General features: G+C 37.3%; 1 protein-coding gene across 5 annotated transcripts in view; it reads left to right on the top strand.

Moving 5' to 3' along the window:
* The window catches only part of C6H15orf41 (chromosome 6 C15orf41 homolog), a 232,561-nt gene that overhangs the window by 99,609 nt on the left and 107,863 nt on the right, over positions 1 to 25,089 (top strand). For all 5 annotated transcript variants that reach the window (XR_004030476.1, XM_030814344.1, XM_003272804.4 and 2 more), the window contains exons 6-8: positions 13,660 to 13,739; positions 14,097 to 14,146; positions 19,285 to 19,352. Coding sequence is in view for 4 of the 5 variants with exons in the window: in XM_030814344.1 (XP_030670204.1) it covers positions 13,660 to 13,739; positions 14,097 to 14,146; positions 19,285 to 19,352 (198 nt within the window). In the remaining variant the exon portion in view is untranslated. The remainder of the gene's footprint in view (positions 1 to 13,659; positions 13,740 to 14,096; positions 14,147 to 19,284; positions 19,353 to 25,089) is intronic.

Genomic DNA, 25,089 nt, shown 5'->3' with positions numbered 1-25,089 from the left:
CCTTCCAGGTCTGAGCAGTTTAAAGGGTAGATTGCTGACAGTACTTTGTTCTCACATCAACCCTTTTTCCCCTCATAACGAAGAGAGAAGTTCGTGAGGCCACTGAAATACTCCAAGCTCAGGATACTGCAGCTGTATGTGATAATCTAAACGTGAATGTTCTTATTATCCTGGCATAATGGTGCTTAATTTATAGATGTTTTTGGTTCATATTCATTTTTATTGGTGACTATTAACATTTTTTTCTGCTAAAGTCAGCAAAAAAAGTAATTAAATGGTTCTTTTAATTTACACTTAATTGCTGCACTGTGGGAGTAATTTCTTCACTTCTTAAAAATGTATTAAATTCCTCATCCTCATCCCTTTCTTCAACTGTTCTGTTGACCACGGCCACTGTAAAAAAAAAAAATGTACAAAATGTACATCATCTGTTTTCTATGGAGTAGTTTCTAGCACTGCTCTGTCATTTGGGGCGTCCAAAGGTGATGCATACAGAACAAGTGTTGCTGGTAACTTTCCTTCAGAGACTAATTGCACTTCTGCCTTAACACACTTTGTTTCCAGAGCCCCAAGAGCTTGCAGCATGCCTCTTTGTAAACCCTATCTCTCACTTTGGCACAGTATTGTGCTGCCATTGTGCTCAGCGGCCTTGCTGAAAGATTAATTACAACTGAAGAAATGTATCTTTTAACTGTCTCATTACATAAAGAATTCATAGTGAAGTTAACGTCTGCATAATTTAATGATATACGGATTTTAATTATATAGTACACTGTTAATTGTACAGCTATTTTTAGATCAGGCTACTAACTTGTTCATTTAAATGAATAGCTCATTTGCTTGAGGGACCAAAATGTAAGCTTTCTTGAAAACTCAAGAGAATCTTGAAACTGCTGCAAAAATATGTTAACCTGGTAGGATATTTTTATGGTATTTGTCTCTCCTTAAAATGAAGCTGACCTGTACCTCGCCTTCGTTGCATAGGTTGTCTGACGTGTAGAATTTTGACTTTTTTTTTTGTACCTAATAAAGTGCAAGAAAGATAGATCTCTGTGTTGGATAATGGGCAGAAATTGAATAGTTGTGTTTTCCTTGAAAGTTGTTGAGATTTTTCTCAGGAGAATTAGACGAAAGTTATTTCTGAATAGAAGCACTGTCCCTGGCTATAATTAGTCACATGGGTTTAGTTCCCAGGAAATGTTTCTTTCAGCGTACTAAAAGTGTTTGAGTTTTCATATCGTTTAACATGCCTTGAAATTTCGCCTCTGCTTACCTACCTATCCCTCTCCTACAATTTAAGATATAAAGTTTAGGTTGTTCTTTCCCATTAGATACGGGAACCTGCCAAAAAAGAACACACTTTTGTGCCCTCTTTCCTTGAATACTTCCAATCCTGGGCAACATTTTTAATGACTTAGAATTAACTGCTTTCTAATTATGCACTGAGGCAGACACCATGATGTTGTATGGGCCTTTGCCAGCAATTGGAAACACAGGAGACATAAATGAGCAGGCTACCAGAGGGAATTATTAGAGAGGCTTCTTGAAGTCATCAGCTTGCAAAGCAGAGACTTGCCCTTGTCTCATTGAATAATACAGACTTGGTCATACCAGTAGCCACTGTGGTATCACCTTTAGAAGCATCCAGTTTTCTTTCTTTTCATAGACTATAAGACATTTGATCTCGTCAGGCTTTCTGGATACCCCAGTAAATTTCGGTAGCTCTTTGCTGCCATGAACCTTCTCCTCTGATCTTGAATGGGAGTTTTCGCTTTACCTGTGTCTCACCTCTCATGTTGGGCCCCAGTGAGCCCAGAAGAGGGCTTCCCTTCATTATGTGGCCCTATATTTGCTCTACACGGAGCACTAGCTTGAAACTTTAATTGCTAATATATGAATTGGAGGAAAATCTAGGAGGGAGGATATAGTACCATAGAATCTCTTACCGTAAGTTTAAACTACTTATAAAAGTACTATATAACTGTTAACAACAACAACAAAAATGTGTGCTAGTAAGGTCACTTCCATACCTATGCCAGTGATAGGCAGTCCTCTTTGGGAGATGAGTCATTAGATGTTTTCATGGTTTACCTAAAGATCCATTGTATCCTATGAGAAAGAGTAGTCTTCTCTTTCCTTTGGCAGTGTGTTCATAAATGTATTTATTCAGCAATTTGTTGAGTAGCTATTTTGTGCAAAGCGGCTTTGGAGTGGTAACAAATAAGCATTTCTGCTTTTAAGCAGCTTGCCAAATACCCTGACAAAAACAATTCCTTAATCCTCCATGTGAACCAGGCATTCTCAAAGGGGGTGAGATTGTGTAAACAGATATGCAGTGTATCTGTGGCATTAAAATTTCATGGGGGGAGCAATTAAGAAAAAATAAGAAGTCTTCTGAGGTGGGTCCTAATGAATAAACGAAAAGGTTAAGAATCATCTGTGTAGACTAAATAAGGGCCACATAAATCCAAGCTTGAAATCTGAAAACTTGTAGCCTCACCACCAATAATAAACTTGTGAGATTTCTTTCTTATCTTCTTAGGGGTGACCACATGATGAGCCTCAATCTTCTTCCATGTGAAAACCCCCAGATATTTAAAGACAATATTAAGAAAATATTGACACCTTTTTAATGTGGCATGATTTAAAATTTCAGCATCCTGATCAATCTCTTGTCATCTGTTGACAAAGTGACATTTAATCAAGTGCCGAATGATTGATACACAATATGAGTTCTCTCCATTCCGCAATATGAGGGAGAGGAAGGCAAGTGGATTGGAAAAAAATAAGAGAAGGCTTTAATGGAGGAGGTAAACATTGAACCAGGCTTCAAAGTTTTAGCCAAAGGAAAGTCAGGAAAAAAAATTCCAGATTTGGAAGATATGTGTGTGTGAGTGTGGAGAAGAATTAAGTATATTCATAGCATTAACCAGGTGCTTCATCAATGTTTGTTGAATGTGTGTTTGTTGGATAAGGGTTGGTGGCATATAGTGGCTATAAGGCTGCAAGTTGCCTGAGACAAGGTTCCGATCAGTCTGAACACTCATGCTTTGGAGATATCTTCCTCTTGTCCTTACATAATACTTTTATATTTGATAGCTCTAGTCTAAGTTATTTCTTACATGATTATGTGCTAGTTAGAGAGAATAATTTAATTTGTCCCTATAGGATTCCCTAATGTTAAAAGATATTTCTTATTCAGACTGTCAAATGGGATCAAACTGCTTTAGATTTCACTTTTATGCAGTGGGAGAGCCAGTGGGCTAGTGCTTAGAATTCTTGAGGAGTAGTTCCAACTGCAAGGGCAAGTAGGCTCCTGCAGGCCACTGGCAATACGGAAATTGTTCAGGAAAGACACTGGCAGGTCAACCCCTCTGGAGATGTAGCTTGGGACCTTAGTGGCCGTGATATCCAAAGGCGTTAAACCAGCGTTGGAAGAAAAGATGAAATACTAATTGGTATTTAGGCTTTGCTGTCTTGGAGCTCAGCCCCTGGAGCAGCCACATGAAGAGGCAAAGCTCCTGGTGTACCTTGGGAGTATTGCCAGCAGCAGTTTCCATATCCATCCAGCTGTTCAACTGCAGAGTCTGTTTGTGTGTGTGTGTTTTAAGTGGGGAGAGCACTAGGCTCTCAAACCACAGCTCTGACTGTGCATGAATTTTCCTTCTCATCTTTATCCCTATGTCTGTCCTTCCTTCACACATCCTTTCTTCTCTCTGACTGCTGCCATCCAGTACACAGTCAGTCCATACTAGTTCCCCTATCTTGCTTAAACCTATTTGAGATCTTAGATTAGGGATCCCAACTATATACAGTCTTGTTTTTGTTTTAGTTCAAGTGCAGCCTAATCAAAAGGCATTCTTTGCAGTAGGCAGGACTTTCGGGGTCTTGAGAGCACAGATGTTTCACCTGCTTGTTTGCCTCAGTTTCTTCTAGCAGTAGCTGGCTACTTCTCCGACCTCATGCTAAGGAAAGCAAGAGCTATAAAAATGGATGTGATATTAGTTATTCTTGGGAAAGTCTTTACTTGCTTGGTTGCTAATGCTTGAAATGCCCTTAGCTGGGGGAAAATTCTTCTATTATGTGGTTATAGATAAGACTTAAATAACAAACCTTCCAAGAGTGACAACACATTCACCTAATACACACAGAAGTAGAAAGGACTTCTACCTAGTTCTTTCTCAAACCCAGTTTTAGTAGTGGATTGTGCACTGAGTGCCACAAAAGAGTGTGTATATGTGTATGGGCTGGGGTGGGGGAGTGGGTATGTATGATGGGAGAATCAATCTGGCATTGGCAAATTTTGCCTGTTGAATAGATTGACTTCTGGCTGTCTCTCAAGCCTATGCCAGTATATACTTGAAAAGAACAGGGCCCTGACTTTATAAACATTTCATCAAGTCAACTATAATATCCCAAGTCTCAAACAGCCCAAGTGCATAACAGTGTGTTATTTTATTTCATCTTCACAACAGCCCTGCAAGGTAAGCACCAATGTTACTCTGTTTTACAAATAAGGATACCGAGAGGTGTCAACGTTAACTTGTTAAGATAACGTGACTAGTAGGTGGAAGAGCCAGGCCTCGAACCAAGTCTGTCTGATTCTAGACTCTGCTCATAACCGCTTATCCTTACTGCCTCTTTGTTTGAAAGTGTTATTCTGAATGTCTTTCCTAGTTTACCTTTTTTAAGGAAGACATATTTTTCTTCTTTTGAGGAAGATGTAAATAAAAATAGTGGTCCTGTTATATAACTTTCAAGTCTAGATCATAAGAGGCCTTAAACTTCTGCATCATTATCTTGGGATGCTTGCTTTTGGAACCCACCAACCTTTTCAAGGAGAAGCCCAAACAGACCTTAGAGAAGTCTTACTTCTCTAAGTCTTGTGTCAGGAAGCCAGGGCCCCTCACCCACATGGCAGACATGCAAGTGAGCCGCCATCAAAGTGAATCCTTCAGCACCCAGGTGATGCACCCCAGTGGAGACCACAGGAAGAGCAAATTGTCTCCACTGAGCCAAGGCCAAATTGCCAAATAATGAGCATGTTGAGAAATTGTTTAAAGCACTCTACCCAAAAAACGGACGGTTATATTTGAGAATCTAACAGAACTGATTCTCACATCCACAGAAACAAGTTGTCTTCTTTCCCAAGCTTGATGATTAGCACAGTGCTTTGGCCTGAGACATCATGGCAGCTGTTGGAGCAATCAGGATAACAATGTATTTTGTAGCCACCAATGACCATTCTCCCTTTCCCCTGGCCTCCCAGATGCCATAACAGTAGGGAGGTCCTTAGTAGTAGTTTAGGTGATTCCACTCCCTGTCCTCTCCGTAGGCCTGTCACTTGCCCTTCTTTCTATTGTTTGGGAGTCCAACTTCTTAGAAGGATCTTTTTAAATATAGTTTTATAACTCTGGCTCTAAAAAAAGTTAACAAACAAAAAAGTAAATAAGTATTCCCCTGAACTTATTACTAAAGGGCCTTCAAAAATTTCAGCAACATGGCAGAGTGAGCTTTTGTTGATGGGCCATATTTCCATGAAAAAGATAGAAATGATAGACAAAATTTTTAAAACTTTAAAAGATATGTGACCAGGTATAAACAAGAGAAGTAAAATCTTTGGGTATCAGAAATGGAGAAAGAACCTATATTCAGAATGATCTACAGAAATTGCTAACTTCAGATATAGACACGAGGGGCTGGGCTTGGGTTTTGAACTTCCCAGAGGGACAGATATGCAACTAAGAGCTAGAATTGAGCTTCCGTGTATAGCTCAAACCATATAAAAAGGACTAGAAAAACTGTACGTTCTTGGAGAAAATGGCAAGGAAGCTTGCTTGGTGGATGTGGCCTTGGTTTGTGGAGTATTGAGAGAACAAATAGAAATTAGAAATAAGTCAGCACTATTTGTGGGTTCGGGTCCAAATTATGCTCCTGTTTACTGCAGAAAGGCCAAGCAAAGAAATTAACAATAAAACTGGTCTTTGCAAAACTAAACATGAAACTACATTGTCATGGTTAATTCTACGGTGCAGGTCAAACAATTCTTGCTGAAAATAAGCTGCCAATAAAAATTTACAAGCCAATGGAGGAGACCAATTACCATGGAGAAGTGGACAGAGAAAGAGAAAGAAAGAAAAATAGAATACCATGAACTAGAGATAAGGAAATGACACTGTAAACTATAAGACAAAGTATAAAATAAGTCTAAACATTTTATATATTTGCATATATGTTTAAACTGAATAAATAAAAATAACTGAGTAAATAAAGGTACAGAATTTTGTAAGAAAGCAGATTTTTAAAAAATAAAATACAGAAATGAAATAACAGTCATTGAGAAGCTCATTAGCTGAGTGATGTGTTAGACAAAAAGATTAGGAGAAAATTAGAAGAATTAGATTACAAGAAAATTTAGTGAATTCTAGGATGACTCTAAGGAAAGCATCCTTAATATGACACAAGGATGAAGAGAGGGGAAATACAAACACTTTCTGAGAGTAGGAGACATAGAGGATAGAATAAGATCTTCTAACAGATGTCTAGTACGAGTTTCAGAGGAGAGAATAGAGGACAAAGCTGTAATGACTCAGAATTTTTCAAATTGGTTAAAGGCATATATTCTTAGCTTCATGAAACGACTAATTCCAAGCAGACTAAATACAAATAGCCACATCTAGGCACACAGTGAGGAAACCATTGAATGTCAAATAAAATATTAAAAGTAATCAGAGATAAAAAGACAAATTACATATATAGGGATTAGTTTTAGACTGACATTAGAGTTCTTATAAGTAACGATAGATCCCAAGAGACAGTAGAATCTCCAGAGTTGAATTAAAATGACCCTTAGCCTATGATTGTATACTATATTTTATTATTATTCAAGAGTGAGAACTAAGTACAGATATTTTTACATAAGGCAAGACTAAAACATTTTTACTGCTCAGGGATTTCAGATGAAAGAACTAATAAATGAGATGCTTCAGTAACAAGGATATTGAACCCAAAAGCAGAGAATGGGATTCAAGAAGCAACGCTGGAAAAGGAAATACGGCAAACGTGTTGATAAATTTAAATAAACGTTGAGTGTTTAAAAAAACGGAAATCAACTCTTAGAGTTCTCCAGAGAAACAGAACCAATAGGAGGGGTGTGTGTGTGTGTGTGTGTGTGTGTGTGTAATTGATTTATACAATTACAGAGTCTGATAAGCCTCAGGAGTTCCAGTTGGCAAGCTGGAGACCCAGGAGAACTGATAGTGTAGTCCCAGTCCCAGGCTAAAGGCCTGAGAATGACAAGAGCCAGTGGTTGTAGTTCCAGTCTGAAGGCCAGCAGGCTTGAGACACAGGAAGAGCCAAGGTTTCACTTAGAGTTCACGGACAGGAAGCAAACTAATGTTTCAGCTCCAAGGCAGAAAGAATTCTGTCTTACCCAGCCTTTTAGTTCTAGTCAGTCCTTCAGTGGATTGCATGAGGCCCACCCACATTAGGGAGGGCAATTTGTTTTACCCAGTTTACATTCAAATTTTAATGTCATCCAGAAATACCCTCACAGATGCACCCAAAATGATGTTTGGACCAGGCAAGGTCACACATACCTGTAATTTCAGCACTTTGGGAAGCCGAGGCAGGTGGATTGCTTGAGCCCAAGAGTTCAGGACCTCATGGAGAAACCTGTCTCTACAAAAAAAATACAAAAATTAGCTGGGTGTGGTGGCTTGCACTTGTAGTCCCAGCTACCAGGGAGACTGAGGTGGGAGGATATATTGAGCCTGGAAGGTTGAGGCTGCAGTAAGTTGAGATCACACCACTGCGCTCCATCCTACGCAACAGAGCAAGACCCTGCCAAAAAAAGAAAAAAGAAAAGAATGATGTTTGACCAAATATCTGGGTACCCCATCGCCCAGTCAAGTTGACACATAAAATTTAACATCATAGAGACTAATTGGGAAATTGTATTACAAACAAGATTGTTGAACAAAAATAACAGACACAATAACATGGGAGGCTGATAGAATTGTGTGAAAAAAGAGCAGATAGACTTTGAAGTAACAGTCATTGAGAAGCTCATTAGCTGAGTGATGTATTAGAGGGAGGCTTCCTGATTGGAGTGAATGGGTTTCAATTTATGTGTAAAACAACAAAGATGTTACTGATAAAGATTAGATATTGTTTCAGTTTAAACATTCTTTGAGAGAACTACTAAAGAAATCATCATAGAGGCCAGGCACAGTAGCTTATGCTTGTAATCTCAGCACTTTTGGAGACCAAGGTGGGTGAATCACTTGAGCCCAGGAGTTTGAGACCAGCCTGGCAACATAGTGAAACCCCGTCTCTACTAAAACAAATACAAAAAAGAGAGAGAGAGAGAAGGGAGGGACAGAGGGACGGAGGGACAGAGGGACAGAGGGACAGACAGAAGGATGGAGGGAGGGAGGGAGAGAGAGAGGAAGTCAGGGAGGGAGAGAGGGAAGGAGGGAGGCACGGAAGGAAGGAAGGGAGGGAGGGAGGGGAGGGGAGGAAAGGGAGGAAAGATGGAGGGTGGGAGAGAGAGGGAGAGAGAGAGGGAGGGAGAGAGGGAGGGAAGGAAGAAAAGGAAGGAAGGAAAGGGAGGAAAGGAAGGGAGGGAGAAATCAATGTAGAATGTATTATTTCCAAGAGAATAAAAGGAAGGAAGGAAGGGAGGGAGGGAGGGAGGGAAGGAGAAATCAATGTAGCATGTATTATTTCCAAGGGAATAAAGGTAATAGGGGAATAAAGAAAACTTAATTAACTAGAAGGTAGGGGGGAAAGAGGAGAAGGAAAGAGAATGATTAGCAGAACACAGAAAATAAGAGAGTAAAAATAAGCCTGAATGTATCAGTTGTAATGAATGTAAATGGGTTAAATTCACATTTTAAAAAAGCATAGATTTTCAAATTTGATTTTAGAAAATCCAACAAAATACTATTTATGAACCACTCATAAGACATAATGACACAATAAAGTTCAAAGTAAAGAAATGAGGAAATTAGTACAATAAAAATTAACATTAGAAAATAAAAAACTAATAACAACAATAAAAAGAAATGGAAGACTAGATATGTCAGGGAGGCAGATCCTATCCAAAAGAAAAGTGTTGCAGAAGTATTACCACTAGGTAACATTAAATTTAAGAGAAAACCTTTATTAGAGTTAAAGAAAGTCTTGACTTTGCCAAAAGACATATTTACCAAGAATTCTGTGTATAACAACTGAGAGTGCAGGCACCCAACAGTATCATCTCCAAATACAGAAAGCAAGCACTGGCAGAATTATAAGGAGAAACTGACAACTCCATAGTAGTAGTAAATGATTATTTCATGTGTAGTTGAAAAAAAAATAACAAGGATACAGAAGATTTGGATAATACAATTAAAATCTTAACCTACTAGACATATCTGAACCTTGCAGCTCAAAAGTAGGAACTTCAGTTTTTTGAAGACATGTAAAAATTAACAAAAATTGATCACATATAAAAACACAAAGAAAGTAAAACAAACCATATTAATATAAACATCACAAATTAGAAACAGCAGAAATCCATGTTTTTAAATAACTTATGGGTCAAAGATGAAATAATGGAAAGTATAAACTATAAATGAATGACAACAAAATTGTGGCATGTAGCTAAAGCAAAATTTAGAGGAAAAATTATAGCCTTGAAAAGTATATTTTAAAATAAAAAATTGAAAATGAATTTTATAAAAATAGTAAAAGAGTAATGTGGCAAACTCAAAGTGGGAACAAGGAAATAATGATGAAAAAGGATAAATTTAATGAAATTAGAAGAAATGGTACAGTAAAGAGGATCGACAGAGCCAACATTTGGTCTCATGAAAATATTAGTAAAACCAACCTCTAGCAAGACTGAGAAATTTAAAAAAAAAAAAGCTTATACAAATTAACATGAGACTATCTAAAGCAAATTTATTGCAGATGTAGAATTTAGGTCAGGGTGGTGAGTGCACAGATGTTTGTTATATGTTAGTTCTTTATGTTAAAAATACTTCACAACAAAAAGTTCATAATCTCAGGCATTATGCCTTAGTCCAGGCATTGCTTTAACAGGTACCAGGTCTCTCCTATTCTTGTGAATCTAGCTCCAGTGACTCACACATTCCTGCTTTATATATGCTTTGTAGAAAATTGTAATCCTGTTTGTTGTAATCCTGCAGTGGCAGAGGCAAAGTGTGAAATCAACAGAATGAATACCTCTACCAAAGGTTGAGGAGAATAGGAATCCTGTCCATGTGTGGTTAAAAAAGCCAGATGCAAATTGGCCAGAGGCGGTCTAGGAACAGCTTCCATAAAAGACACAGGCTTTCTTGAGGCCTCTTAGCCCTGGCCATGACAAGGTTGTCCAATCGCATTTACTTATCTGGTTGATGTTATTATTCATTTCTTTGAGATGGCAGTTCCTTTTTTTTTTTTTTTTTGAGACAGAGTCTTGCCCTGTTGCCGAGGCTAGAGTGCAATGGCGCGATCTTGGCTCACTGCAACCTCCACCTCCCGGGTTCAAGCGATTCTCCTGCCTCAGCCTCCCAAGTAGCTGGGATTACAGGCGCCCACCACTACAACTGGCTTTTTTTTTTTTTTTTTTTGTATTTTTAGTAGAGACGGGGTTTCACCATGTTAGGCTGGTCTCGAACTCCTGACCTCAGGTGATCTGCCTGCCTCGGCCTCCCAAAGTGCTGGGATTACAGGCGTGAGCCACCACACCCGGCCAAGATGGCAGTTCCTAAGCTTCAGAATATGTGTGTAAAAGTAGGTTTACACTCTCTGGCTTGATTTGAGACACCAACATACTTTCATGAAGCCTGATTGGAAAGAGCTGTGTGTGTTTGGCAGATACATCCTGGGTCCGCAGCACAGGCAGTCACTTCCTAGAAGAACTTTCTCGGTTGCTCTAAAAAATGGTGGGTTGCAAGAAGAGAAAAGACATTTTGTTGAGGTTAAAATGAATGTGGACTCAATGTATACTTTTTACTGTTAGTCCATTTAAAACAACTGACTTCCTCTGGCAAGTTTCCTTTCATTTGAATAGTGTTTATTCAACATGTTCAGACTTTTTAAAAAAAGTTTATTGCCTATGATTCTTAATCCTGATAAGCATACCACTGTTCTAAAATTTATGTTGTGAGGAAAATTATGTCATCAGTTTATTTTTTCTTTTGATATTTCCCTTTTTTGGCTGAAAATAAATGACCTACTTTTCTTATGTCACAGAGTATTGTCCCTTTTCTTTTTTTAAAAAACAGCCTTTGTTTTATTATTTTAGCCAGGAGTTTGCATATAGTTTGATATGAGATCTGTAATTTTTATAAGATAGCATTTTTAGTCATGGCCACTTAAATATTAGTGATCTCTTCCTCACATGGGTATCAGAGTTGGAATGTACCATGACTGGGTCCATAAAGAGAAGGTGCTACGATTTCCTTGAGCCTCTGCTGGCATTATGGGCAACATAAAAGAATGTGTCTGCCATTGCCATGTGGTAACTCGAGTGGCAGGCCAGAGAGAGTTCCCTCGAGAAGGTGATGAAAGGTATGAACAACTGCTTTGGTCCCCTCTGACTGGCCAGGCCTTAGAATTAGGTTGGAAATACTGAGTTTACCAGGCATATTATTTTTTTAATACTATTGCTGCTGTAATCTTTTCTTTTATAAGAGGATGATTCATTGTTTCCTATTCCCGATATTTGTACCACTTATCAATGGTAATTGCTTTCAGAAATAATTGAGTCCAACCCTATGGTTTGTATGAAGTAAATACCTAGTTTGATTTGTTTCTATTAAACTTAGCAAAATACTGCTTTAGCTGTTTTCTCTAGAGACCACACAATGACACTTTATTTAGGTAGTCAGCTTAAATAATATTTTCACTTTCTACAGATAGCAATGGGCATTAAACTTGGGAAGCTATGTAACTTGCCAAGGTTGCAGAGCCAGTTGTAGAGATAGGGCTGGATAGGATAGCTGGGTGATGCTCTTCTGGAGATTCCATATGACCTTTTCACCTGCAGTACAAACACGTTTTCACAAATGGCTAAGTACATAAGTGTTGCTATAAATGCAGTTATATGACTAAGAGTGGGCAGTAATTAAAATAATTGTACTTCATTTTTTCTTTGCAGACCCAATACTAAAGTGAATAAGATGTAATTTCCTTATTTATTTCCATAGTATTTACCAACATTTTTTATTTTTTTTTCTTTTTTGAGACGGAGTCTCGCTCTGTTGCCCAGGCTGGAGTGCAGTGGCTCGATCTCTGTTCACTGCAAGCTCTGCCTCCTGGGTTCAGGTCATTCTCCTGCCTAAGCCTCCCGAGTAGCGGGGACTACAGGTGCCCACCACCACGCCCTGCTAATTTTTTGTATTTTTAGTAGAGACGGGGTTTCACCGTGTTAGCCAGGATGGTCTTGATCTCCTGACCTGATGATCCACCTGCCTCGGCCTCCCAAAGTGCTGGGATTACAGACATGAGCCACCGTGCCTGGCCACTAACATTTATCTTATGTATCAGTGTTCTTATAGTATAGAGCTTGATAAAGAACATAATCTTAAAACAAGTTAGACCTGAAATTATCTCAGAACTTGAATGATGTTTATCTGTGGTCTATATTTATTTTATTAATTAAATAATTATACAGTATGCATTTTAATTTGTGCTTGTGTGGATCAGACCATAAGCCATTTTGCTAAATTGTGGTGAATAATTCCACGGGAGGCCTTGAAATAATCGATTCCTAGGCAACACCTGACTTAGCTTCAGCCTAGAGACCTGCCCTTCTCCCATGCATTAAAAGGAATTCTGGCTACTGTGGCTGCCATATGCCTAGTGAGCAGCCGAGGTCAGGATCTCCTACCTTGCTTTCCAAAGGATATCACTTGCTGTAGCACCTTCATCAGATGCCTCCCTTAGTGCACCCTCTTCTTCTATAGCAGTTCCCTTGGGGTTCAACTTAATTTGCGAGTTGAGGCATATTTTGGGTGGAAAATGTGTGTGTGTGTGTGTGTCTCTCTCTGTATATATTTTCCTTATTTAAGATTCTCTCAATTCAGTCAGTTTTACCTACTTTCCTCACTTGTGGAATGGAGGTAGGATTTTATGGCAGTTGATGAGAATTATTTTGGAAAGGTTTAGAATTAGAAGATTCTTTCATGGCTGAAAGTCATTTTAATTGATATAATTGAAGCATATGTATATGAAGAGTTTAGTGAAGACAGGTCAGATTCAAAGACTTCAGATCTGACCTGTCTTCATTAAACTCTTCATATACATATGCTTGGTTATAAAATAACTACCTGCAAAAGGTATATTTTCTGATTTTTTTTTTTACCCCAAATGGGCTTTTCGGAAGCTTATTTATCTACAATAGAGACATATGCTTTAGGTCTGTACTTGTTAATTTACCTTGGAAAAATTAGGTCACCATCAAATCTGGCAGTGTGACTTATAAACTTGGCAAAATGGTCTAATTAAAAGCTTCTGTTAGATTATAGAAAAAGGAAAAAACGATTAGTGCCAGTCATATTTTTGTTTTCATGGTTTGTGTATATGTAGGTATATGTCACTCCTCATGTTGCATTAAAAGTATGTTGACTATCTGCTAACAGTTCATCTCTTTTCTTCTTACAGCCTCCAAGTCTGTTATAAATAGTATGCTACGGGACCCTTCTCAGATTCCAGATGGAGTTCTAGCAAATCAGGTCTATCAGGTATTAATCACAGCTGTCTATTTTCAGTGGCAATGCTGTTATCTGCCTAGCAGAGTAAAGGATTTTAAACCTCATTTAATTACTGTCATCATAAACTATCACTGAGGTCAAGGTGCACCATAAATGGCAATGCAATATTTGCGAGAAGAGCATTTCACTTTTTAATAGCTTGCTTTTATAGTGAATAAAAAGCATGCAATTTTTGTTTTCTATGATTAAATCTGAACCGCCTTTTGATAGCTTTCTTTTTTGGGGGGTGGTGGGGGAAGAAAAGTAATTACTGCTTTTAGGATACTGTTTACTGTAATAGTTTTTGTAGTCGCCCCACCCCAGACCCCTTTTCTTATTTGTCTGCAGTGCATTGTGAACGACTGCTGTTATGGACCACTGGTGGACTGCATCAAGCAGTATCCTTTCCCATAAAATTTTAGGTGTGCAATTGACGAGCTTAGACTCAGTGAAGATGTGTCTAGCTTTAACCTGACATAAAGTTCTGCTTCACAAAACACATTTCATACTCTTCTATTTTACATTCAATCAACTGGGGGGTCACTACAGACCATTCTTTTCTACAGCTTAAGAAATATCAGATAGACCACAGGAAGATGTCAGTTCAGCAGTTACACATTCACATCCTTATTTCAAACTGCCTGGTTTTCAATGATGAGTTTACAGGTACAGAGTCATTAAGCAGGTAACCTAACGTCTCGGAATGTGTCTACCCATCCCAGTAAACATTTTTAAGAATATAACAAATTTCCATTTAAAATGAGCCAAATTTTGTTGAATGTACTAGAATAAATTTAGAGCCTGGAGTTAAAGGAGGTTGTGATTAAAATGCTTCCAGAGACATCACATTTTAAAGGCAACAGATTCTTATTGCTTAAATGCTGATTACAATCTGAGTCGGCATTTGGATTCCTAATAAACATTTTTAGAGAAATCAAGTTAATTTTTCCTCCTGGAATACATTTAAGGTTATGAAAACAGATGTCCAGTCACTTTTCATTAAAGGCATTGAGATTGCTAAAGAGTTAATGTTTACTTTTTAAAACAAGATTGGGCAGACAGTAACTACATAAAGTAGGACATTATTAATCAATAAATTTAGTAGTACCGTGGCAACAGCAAGGTTTTTGATAATCCTCAAAAGTGCTATTTAAATGGTAAATAATGAGTAATTTTTATGAGAATAATTTCTATCTGAGTCCATGAGTTTCACCCCTCTTAATAATATAAACATGTCCCTCCTGGTATGGATTTTGTTAGCATGGATGGCACTGTGATGAATTGTGACTCAGTAATTACTAGGTAGGAGGCTTTTTGTTGGAAACTCCTACTAGTCAAATCGTGTACATGTATGTGTTTATATTCCACCTTCTTTCACAAAGGCTTAGAGTCGTAACATTTTTAATAAGAAAATCATGCCTATATAAGTAAAGTTAATCTTTGATAAATAACCTTTTAGCAGAGCCCTCTTACAAGAATATTCAGTATTGAAGATATAGCCATTTATGTATTTTATCCTCCAAGTCTGTTTCTCCAGTCTAGCTTAAATTAGTAAAAACACAGCATTGTCCTAAGCTCACCTTTTTATTAAACCAAAGTGAAATTGTACTTCTATATTCAGTATAAAATTAATGATAGTGTTAGAAATTGTAGGAGTGCCAACCTCATGTTGTTACACTGATAAAGTTTAGCACATTCATATAACAACTAACACCGTCTCAGAGTATCTGGGGTTGAATTACATGTTAATTTTAAAGCACATAAAATAGTTAAAAATCAATTTAAAGTTAAGGTTTTAAAAGCATAATGTCTTTTGAAGGATTGCATATTGATTTTAAATATAACTATCTAATTATGTATGCATGGACTAAAGTATGAAGTCAACTGCTTTGTAAATGCCAGGAGGCTATTTTTCAGTAATAGTTGAGATGCTTACGGGAAACTAGATTGCTGTATTGCTGGTGAAGAAAATGGCTTGTGAGGTTATTTACAAGTTTTGCCCATGGTCACTGCCATACATCAATAATAGGTATTATTATAGACAAAGTCTAAGTGTTTTTGCTTATAGAGCATTATAAATTCTGTCTGGAGTATTTTCCTTACATTTTTGCCATCATTCACTTTCCTTTTTTGGTTGTGTTATTGCCAGTAGAATTTAATGTAGTACATGATTTCAATTGATAAAGATAATGACATATGTCTATAAATTACATTCACTGACTAGGTTATAATTTTTGCAGTTTCATTATGTCCGTTGCCAGTAAAACTACAGATTTTATAAGTTTTATTTTCTAGACTTTGCATTTTATATATGTTTATATCAAGCAAAGCATAATTAAGAAATATATCTTTCCAAAATTTCAAATTGGTGATTGCTTTTGTCATGCAAAATAAAACAGGCTGGGAAGTTTACAGAGAAACTGATGTTGTCTTTGCACTGAAGTAGTAGCAGTTTCATATAATGTATAAATGCACTTGCATAGATGTTTCCTAGACTGATCAGCAATAATTATTTTATTTCACACTGAATAAAAATTATTGTTTTTCCATGTGAGTAAATGTGCTGTTTGTTTTTCTGATAATTTAGTAATATTTACATTGCTTGCTCTCAGTAAATTACATCATGTTGTGAGAAAGAACACATTCGGTAAATAAGATAGGTGCTAAACCTTCTTAGTGCATTATGAAAATGTTATGTTTGTGTAAGTAGAATAAAGTAAATTGGTCATTTACTAGTAAGACATCACAGAAAGCACAGTTAGCAAAGAGTATATACATCATCATTGTGCTTTCTCTCTTTTTTTTTGTTATCTACTGTATTTTTTCCTATGCAGCCATGCCCACCTACACCTTTCCCACCACAGCTTATACTCACCAAGGAAAAAACGTGAGAAATCAGCCACCTCAGCTTTCCAAAGTGTGACTCCAGGACACAGCTATTAGACAAAAGCATAAGCTTTGAAGCAAGGAAAGATAATGATGCAGGAAGCTTCAAATGCTGTGGGTTTCATTTCTGTACCTTCAGAAACCTCAGTTTCATGATTCAACATTTTAGATGTAAATAATTTACAACAATAAAAATGAGAGCACATTTATGTGGAATAGAAGTAAATAATTTAGTTCTAAAATGTGGGATGCCCCTAGTAATGAGAGACCATTGAGAGTTATTCATCAAATGTCTTCAATGGACTCTGAAATTTGTGAAATTTTGTAATTTAAAAATGTGTTCCTTTATTTTGTTTCTCTTTAGAAATTTAAAAAGCACAGCCGTGTGCCTTGGAGGGCAAGGGACAACTGGAGGAAAAGACAATAATGATGACTTAGGGCATGTTTTGCTGGAACGTAAATGGCCACATCTCTTGAATTCTAAGATTTAAACCGTATTCACCTGTATGTATTGGTAAAATGCAAGAAAATTCTCTAGGAATTTTTTTTTTTTTTTTTACAAATAACATAGAAGTTTTATTTAAGTTGAACTTGTGCAGTGCATGATCAGAATCAGTTTCTCTGGTAAGCCAAGGAGTCACTTGACCAGGTTGATGTTATCAGTGAAAAGGACAATGAAGGTAATGATTCACATAATTATTACCAAATGCAAATGCTTTTGAGTCAGTTGAAATACTAGACTAGGATAACACTCCTTTTCAGACTTTGGGCAATCTCATCTGTTTGGAAAATACACAGCACTTCCATGTTCCACTCCTGATTTCATTATTTACCAGCCATGGGACCTTCAGCAAATTCCCCAGCCTCCCTGAACCTTACTTTCCTTAATTGTAAAAATGTGACTAAAAGGCTGGGTGCAGTGGCTCACACCTGTAATTTCAGCACTTTGGGAGGCTGGGATGGGCAGATCACTTGAAGTTAGGAGTTTGAGACCAGCGTGGCCTACATCCGTCTGTACTAAAAACACAAAAATTAGCTGGGCGTGGTGACAGGCACCTGTAATTCCAGCTACTCGGGAGGCTGAGACTGAAGAATTGCTTGAACCCAGGAGACAGAGGTTGCAGTGAGTTGACATTGTGCCACTGCACTCCAGCCTGGGCAAGACCAAGAGTCCATCTCAAAAAAAAAAAAGCAGGGGACTAATAATACTATCTACTTGTGTGGCTATTGTAAGATGGTATCTCAAAGTATTTAGCATAAAGTCTTCATACATTATATTTAAGAAATATTAGCTATTATCAATTATTATTCCATAATTTTAATACTTTTTGAGAAGCTATATGGAGGTCATAAACATAGACTTGACAGAGATCTTGTTATTATCTTATTTGCCACTCATTAACTATGCCCTGTGCAGCTTCCTTCTAGGCCTCGGTTTTCTCATCTATAAAATAAGGATTATAATTATGAGGATAAAATAACATACTAAAAGCACTTAACACAGTGCCTACCACATAGTAAGCACTGAAAAAATATATATTCATATGTATATATATTTAGATGCATATACATGCATACACACACGAGAAAAAGACTCTTGAAACAGCCTCTGTACCCACACCCTAATCCACAACTCTTTACTAAGATGTCTTTCCTGCAGATTACATATATTCTTAACAAGTTACTTGTTTGGCTTGCCAGTCGCAAAAGTTCAGCAACAGTCGACTGGAAGTGAAACAAAGAAGTTTCTAAATGTTGGCCTGATGACAAATGTGAATTCACAGAAGATTTACAGAGCTCTCTAGTATTAGGAATTCTTCTAGGGCAAAGGCTGCCTAGTATTCTTTACTGTACCTATTAAGTGCTTAATAAATGTATGCTAAATTGAATTGAGGGATTTTAATTTAAAAAATTGTTTTAGAATTTTTTTTTTAAGAGCGGGAGCCTTGCTACCTTACCCAACTGGCCTCAAGTGATCCTTCCACCTCGGCCTCCAGAGTGGCTGGGGTTATAGGCACAAGCCATCTTGCCCAGCTGAATTGAAAGATTTTTAACACAGATTAAAGTACATTTAAAATGACTCTCCTTCTTTTCAAAATACAAGCACACATCCATTTACAAATCTTTGTTTGCCAAAATATATATAAAAATTATAGAAAAAGCTGGACACAGTGGCTCATGCCTGTAATCCCAGCATTTTGGGAGGCTGAGGTCGGAGAATCACTTGAGCCTAGGAGTTTGAGACCAGCCTGAGGAACATAGTGCGATTCCATTTCTAAAAAAAAAAAAAAAAAAAATTACCCAGGCATGGTGGGTGGTACACCCCTGTAAGTCCCTGCTACTCGGGAGGCTGAGGTAGGAGGATTGCTTGACCCCAGGAGTTCAAGGTTATAGTGAGCTATGATTGTGCCACTGCTCTCCAGCCTGGGCAACAGAGCAGGACCCTGTCTCTATTTAAAAAAAAAAAAGTTTTAAAAAATTATAGAAAAATTCTATCAAATTATTTAAATGAGTGGATGTGTGTAGAGATTTCATTCCTCAAAGATGTGGACTGAGCGTGAAAATGGCTGCTCAAAGTATAGACCTGTTATTAGCATTTTCCTGCTGGTATAATTCTGCCTGTGTTACCCCCTTAACTGAAACTTCCCAGTGCCATTGGTCATGAGCATGAGGTCCTGCTGAGAGACTTGCTTCTAGAGAAAAACCTGTCCTTCCTAGGTAAGTATTATTCACATCTTCTCTAGCTTGTGTTGTCTCCATGAGTGCTTAAATATATATTTTGAAAATCTTCCACTGAAGGAAGAGTGAATAATGATTGATGCTGTGCATATTATCTTTTATTGATTTGGAACCGAGCAGGAACTCAGTTACCTAATCTCCTATATATACAGCACATGCACAAGCTTGCAATTAATATTTTATAGAATAAGTGGCTGAAAAAATGCTTTAATATCTGTTGCAGTATTACTTTTGGTGTTATGAGATATTAACCATAATCTAGGCCTTATGAGAAAAGGAAACAAAAGAAATATTGTCTATAAAATGTTTTATATATTAAAAAGAACAGTTAGAAAAATTCATGTTGGGTATATTTGTCTCATATATGGAACTGGGTAGTACTTTCACTTGAAAGCAAAATATTAAGCCTTTATTATTTTCATGCCAAATGTTCATTGACATCATGGATTTATTATGATTTTTTAAAAATCCCACATGTATTCATGTGTTTGTGTATTACAGATTATTTCTTTCAACATCTCTTAAGCATTAGAAATTAAGCCTCAAAAGACTATACATATAATAAGTGATCACAGAAATCATAAAGCACTCTACAATGAATGAATTTCTCTTCTCCACTTTAAATGTGGTAATTTGTAAAGGTTTCATACAAGTCATTTTATTATTATACAGATCTGTTTTATGTAGATATTGAAGAGTCTGCATAACGTTTATTTTAGGACATACACAAAAAATAGAACAACGTTAGATTACGTAAGTTTTTTTCCAAAATGGGCAAAGAATTGGCCAAGAAAAACCAAATGCAGAGAAATGTCAAGTAAGGAAGAGATGTTTAATAAAGTCCTACAAAGAATCTATTCCAAATCTTAATGTTCAGTATTTTTATTAATAAACTGTAGGATAAAATTGAATGTATTATAAGATTATTTTAATTTGAAGCTTGGAGGTATCATAAATATTCCCTAGTTAGCGTTAAAGTTGATAAATTAAGCAGGTGTTCTCAAGTCACTAAATTAAATTTCAGTATGTAGAAGCAGCAAGGTTTTTCATATGGGGACAGTTGAATTGTTCAGCCTATGGAAAAATGGTAAGTTGGAAGAAATCACCTTTTAAAAGTCTAATCAAAAGGAAAATATGTAATAGTTCAGAACCAGTTGGAATGAGTGGCCTATGATGCACTATCAGATATGTTTTGGAACCAGGTAGTTCTGATAGTATTGTGAAATATCTGATCACATTGATTACTCAGATAGGGGCCAATATGTCATGGCCAAGTCTATTTTTTGTTTTGTTTTGTTTTAACTCACCAACTAAGCAGCATCATTGTCAGAGCTGCTTAGCACCACTCTCTGGGCACCATCAGCCTACGGACAGTCAGGCCTTCAGCCCCATTTTTTTGTTTTGCCTAACTTTTCTCTGCTTCCTTCTTGAGAACTAGCCAATCCCAGCTGGGAAAAAAAGCAGAGATTGTAGATGTGGGCTAAACTTAGTCCTATTCCTCAACTTACTTGAACTTGAATGTGTTAAATTAGATTCACCATGGCTGACAAAAGCAATGTAAAAATGTGGTCTGGGGGTCATCTCTACTTGCAAACAAGTACAGAAAGGGAACTTGAAATTGATGGGTCTCATCTGTTCCTCTGTGCTGTAGTATCTAGAGGTAATTATTTTATGGAAGCATACTCAAAGAGGATATTTAATTAATCTTTAAAAATAAATGAGATATAGGAAGTTTATGCAACCCGAGTCCTGTTTTAAAGCATTTCCTCATCAACATACAAAGAAGTTGTTAATTCTTTGTATTTTTAATGTAGCACTGAATTAACATATGTTTGTGGTTGAAAAATGAAAATTGAAAGCTTTGTTATGGGGCTGTTGTCCTTTTACCTTATAAATACCCCTTCACAGAGATTAATTAGATTTAAAGTGTTGTGACAGGTAAATTTAGATAGGTCATTTTAAAGCCAACTATGGAAAAATTACTGGTAAATAAATGGACCACTAATCTTATTCTTTCTTGTTTACATGTGTACACCTTGAATTTTGTTGCAGAGACATTGCAAACATGTTTAATTTATTTTGATCCTTTGCTAAGCTGAAGTAAAATCTCTCTCTCTCTCTCTCTCTCTCTCTCTGTTGGCTTCTAATTTGGACTACATTCGAAAGACAAATATTCTCATCTTTTAATATATTAACCCTTCTTAATTTAAGAATTATGACGTTCCCTAAAATATTTTACCCCATTCTAAATTTGCCACACATTGTGCTCTATATTTGTTTTATAAAATGCATATTTTATCTTTCCTCTTACCAGTTGAAGGGAAAAATAAAAGTAAATCACTAATTCTTTCTTAAATTTCCTTGGTTCATAACTATATCCTGAGCAGTTGTTATGGCACAAGATCACAAGATCTAGCCAGGAACTATAGGAAAGAAAAACAGTTTTCTTATCATTGGAGATTTGAATGTACTGATATGAGTTCATCCTATCTTTTAAACTTATCCAATTTGTACTTCCACACATAAGTATATTGTATTAAGACAGGTCAAAGTTGAATAAATGACTTTAGTTTCTCCAACTAGAAAATATTTTTCATGTGCATATTTCTTCATTTATTCCACAAATAAGTTACTAAGTTGGATACTGTTTTAGACACTAGATAAGTCAGATGAAGTGTCTGCTTTCATGGGGTTATGGTCCAGTAGGGAGACAAGCTACAAATGAACACAGATAATTTCTAGCAGTTTCTGAGAGTCCATGTAATTCTTCCCTTCATTATTTATTCATTCTTTTCAATTAACTTTTGTTGTGTTCTCTGCATGCCAGGAACTACACTAGTTAGTATGAAGTGATTGATTATCAGCACTCTGTGCTTCCAATGCTCATAGTCAAGCACCGTATTGCATGTGTGATCCAATGAGAATGCAGTTTCTCTCTGATCCAGTGAGAATCCAGTGAGAATGCGTCTCACTTAGTAGGTGCTCACGTGATTGCCTTGATAATGAAAATAAAAACTCAAGGCTGTTAGGCTACTTTCAATAAACCTTTCAAAGAGAGGTACAAATTATACTCAATATCAATCACTATCCTCTATGCATGAAGAAAATGCTGCTGCCTCATGAGCTGCTTTTTCCTGAAATAATGATGGAATTTTACTTATTCATTTGTTCTTTCTCACTGGGACCTTCCTGTCACAGTGTATTTCTAGGATGGCCAGTTGAGCTCATAAGGTTGGCTCTATTGCCAGTAGCTAACTACTCTTAAGTCTGCTGTGGGCAGACACCATTAAGAATTTTAAAGAACTAAACTTTTTTTTTTTTAAGTTGATGCAAACATGGAGCCTTCTGGGAAAATTGAAGATAAGTTTCAGTACATGTCAGCAGTTCTTTCCAAGGATGATTAATTTAGAATTAATATTTGTTGGCTGTATCTCAGTACTTTGGGAGGCTGAGGCAGGAGGATCACATGAGGCCAGGATTCAAGACCAGCCTGGGCAACATAGGCAGATCTTGTCTCTACACAAAATTTTTTAAAATTTTGTGGTGGTAGGCACTTGTAGTACCAGCTAGTTGGGAGGCCAAAGTGGGAGATCACTTAAGCCTAGGAGATCAAGATTATAGTGAACTGTGGTCATTCCACTGCACTCCAGCTTGGGTGACAGAGTGAGACCCTGTCTCTAACTAAAATAGATAGGTAGGTAGGTAGGTAGATAGATAGATAGATAGATAGATAGATAGATGGATAGATAGATAGATATGAGCATTTAAAGTCTCAAAAGGTGTGACAAACTTGCTGCCTACTCCTAGGCTTAGCTGCACAAAAAACTCCTCAACTTTAAATTGAACCGTAAACATTGTGATCATCCCATTACCTCTGCTAAGGGTTCACTCTATGCCATATTGACAAAATAGAAAATGTATTTTATCTACTGGTAGAGATGTGTTAACTAGTATCTCTCAAGTGATTAATGAGACCATATTTTGCTGTTTTTTTTTTTTTTTTTTTTAGCAGCTTTGGACAAAAAGACAGGAAAGGAAAAGAAAATAGTGACAATGCAAAGACAACAAGACAGTTTGTCCTGTTAGCAAAAATATGAAAGAGCTCATACCAAAGACTGAAGATAAACCATCCATCTTTTATGGGTTGGCATATCTCCAGGTTGGAGGGACTTCCATTAGTGACTGCCACGGCCACTGTCTGGTGTAAATTCTTGTTAAGTTTGGCCTAATAAGGATGGTTCTGGAGATATTTTATTCTTTCCAGTGAATGTTTCCCTGTTAGTAGATGCTAACAATTATTTTGAGTGACACCTGGGAGGCATTTGCTGTGCCCCTGCCTCACCCTCGCCCCCATGTTTGGACAAACCAGCAAATTTTACTGGTTTAAGGGGTGCTTGTGTAGCATTCATGTATTACTCTGTGGGACTCTGAGAGAGTATAATCTGTAAAGCCAAATAGGCTTAGTGAAGGATGTCTCTTGCCGTAAGAAATTAGGATCTTTGTTTCTAAGAGTTCATCTGCCCCTGCTGCTTTATTCCTCACCTGAAGCAATAATAATCTGCTGGGGAGGTGATTATGATGTGACAGACAGGGGATTATTACTTCAGGTGAAGGATAGGCAGCAGGAGCAGATGAGATTTAGAATACCAAGATTGTGTGTACACGCAGATGTCGGCAGCAGAGAGTAAGAGACCAGAAATGAAACATACGATTATGTAGGCTGAAGGGAACGGAGATGGTTGGGTATTTCATAAGGAATCCACCATTTAAATTCTTGTCTATCAGAAGGTTAAAAATATGATGCCGTTTTTAGAGTAACAGGAACATGAAATTGAGGGTGGGAGGTAGGGGATTTGGGCTCTGTTCTCCACTTTCTGAAGAGATTGTCATGGTGAGAGACTTTCTTACTTACTCCCCTTATTGAATGTGCTTGTGCACGCTTCTCCCTGGGACTGAGAAAAGGACCATGAACACATATGCTGCTGGAAGATGAAATGCTCTCTGGATGTTTGTTTTCTTATTGGCTGAATTTGAGATTCAGCTCCCTGGAACTTTGAAGAAAGGTTGTGACCACTTACGATGGTGTGCTCCCTGCTCCTGCCCCTCCCTCACCACTGCTCTTGGTAGTTAACTCATGTCCACGGGTCATCTGCTTTTGGGTCACTAATGATTTATTGGAACCATTTTGGTTGTAAGTGGCAGAAATCCAATCAAACTAGATTATATACACAAAAAAGGAGAATTTATTGGCTTAAATATACACCGGGGAAGTCCAGAGGGGAGATTTGCTTCTGCTGTGTCTCTTAATAGAATCCAGAAGGCAAAACAATATCATTAATATCTTTTGTCCTTTTTGGGTTCTGCTCTTTTCTGTGTTGGCTTCATTCTTAGCTCACAAGGTCACAAAGATGATTGCTGGTGATTGCCAGTTTGTTTAATCCTTAGAGTTTATAATCCCAGAGCAAAGTTAGTGATTCTCTTTTGCTACATAACAAATCTCAGAAAGGGCCAGGTGCAGTGGCTCATACCTGTAATCCCAGCACTCTGGGAGGCTGAGGTGGGAGGATTGCTTGAGCCCAGGAGTTTGAGACCAGACTGGGCAACATATCAAGACTCTCCGCCACTCCCCCAACCCCCATGCTACAAAAAATAAAAAACAGCCAGGTGTGGTAGTGCACGCCTGTTGTCCCAGCTACTGGGGAGGCTGAGATGGGAG

This window comes from Nomascus leucogenys, chromosome 6 (genome assembly GCF_006542625.1).
Source record: "Nomascus leucogenys isolate Asia chromosome 6, Asia_NLE_v1, whole genome shotgun sequence".
NCBI lineage: Eukaryota > Metazoa > Chordata > Mammalia > Primates > Hylobatidae > Nomascus > Nomascus leucogenys.
Note: the sequence above shows the minus strand (reverse complement) of the source record. Positions and strands in the feature narration are given on the sequence as shown.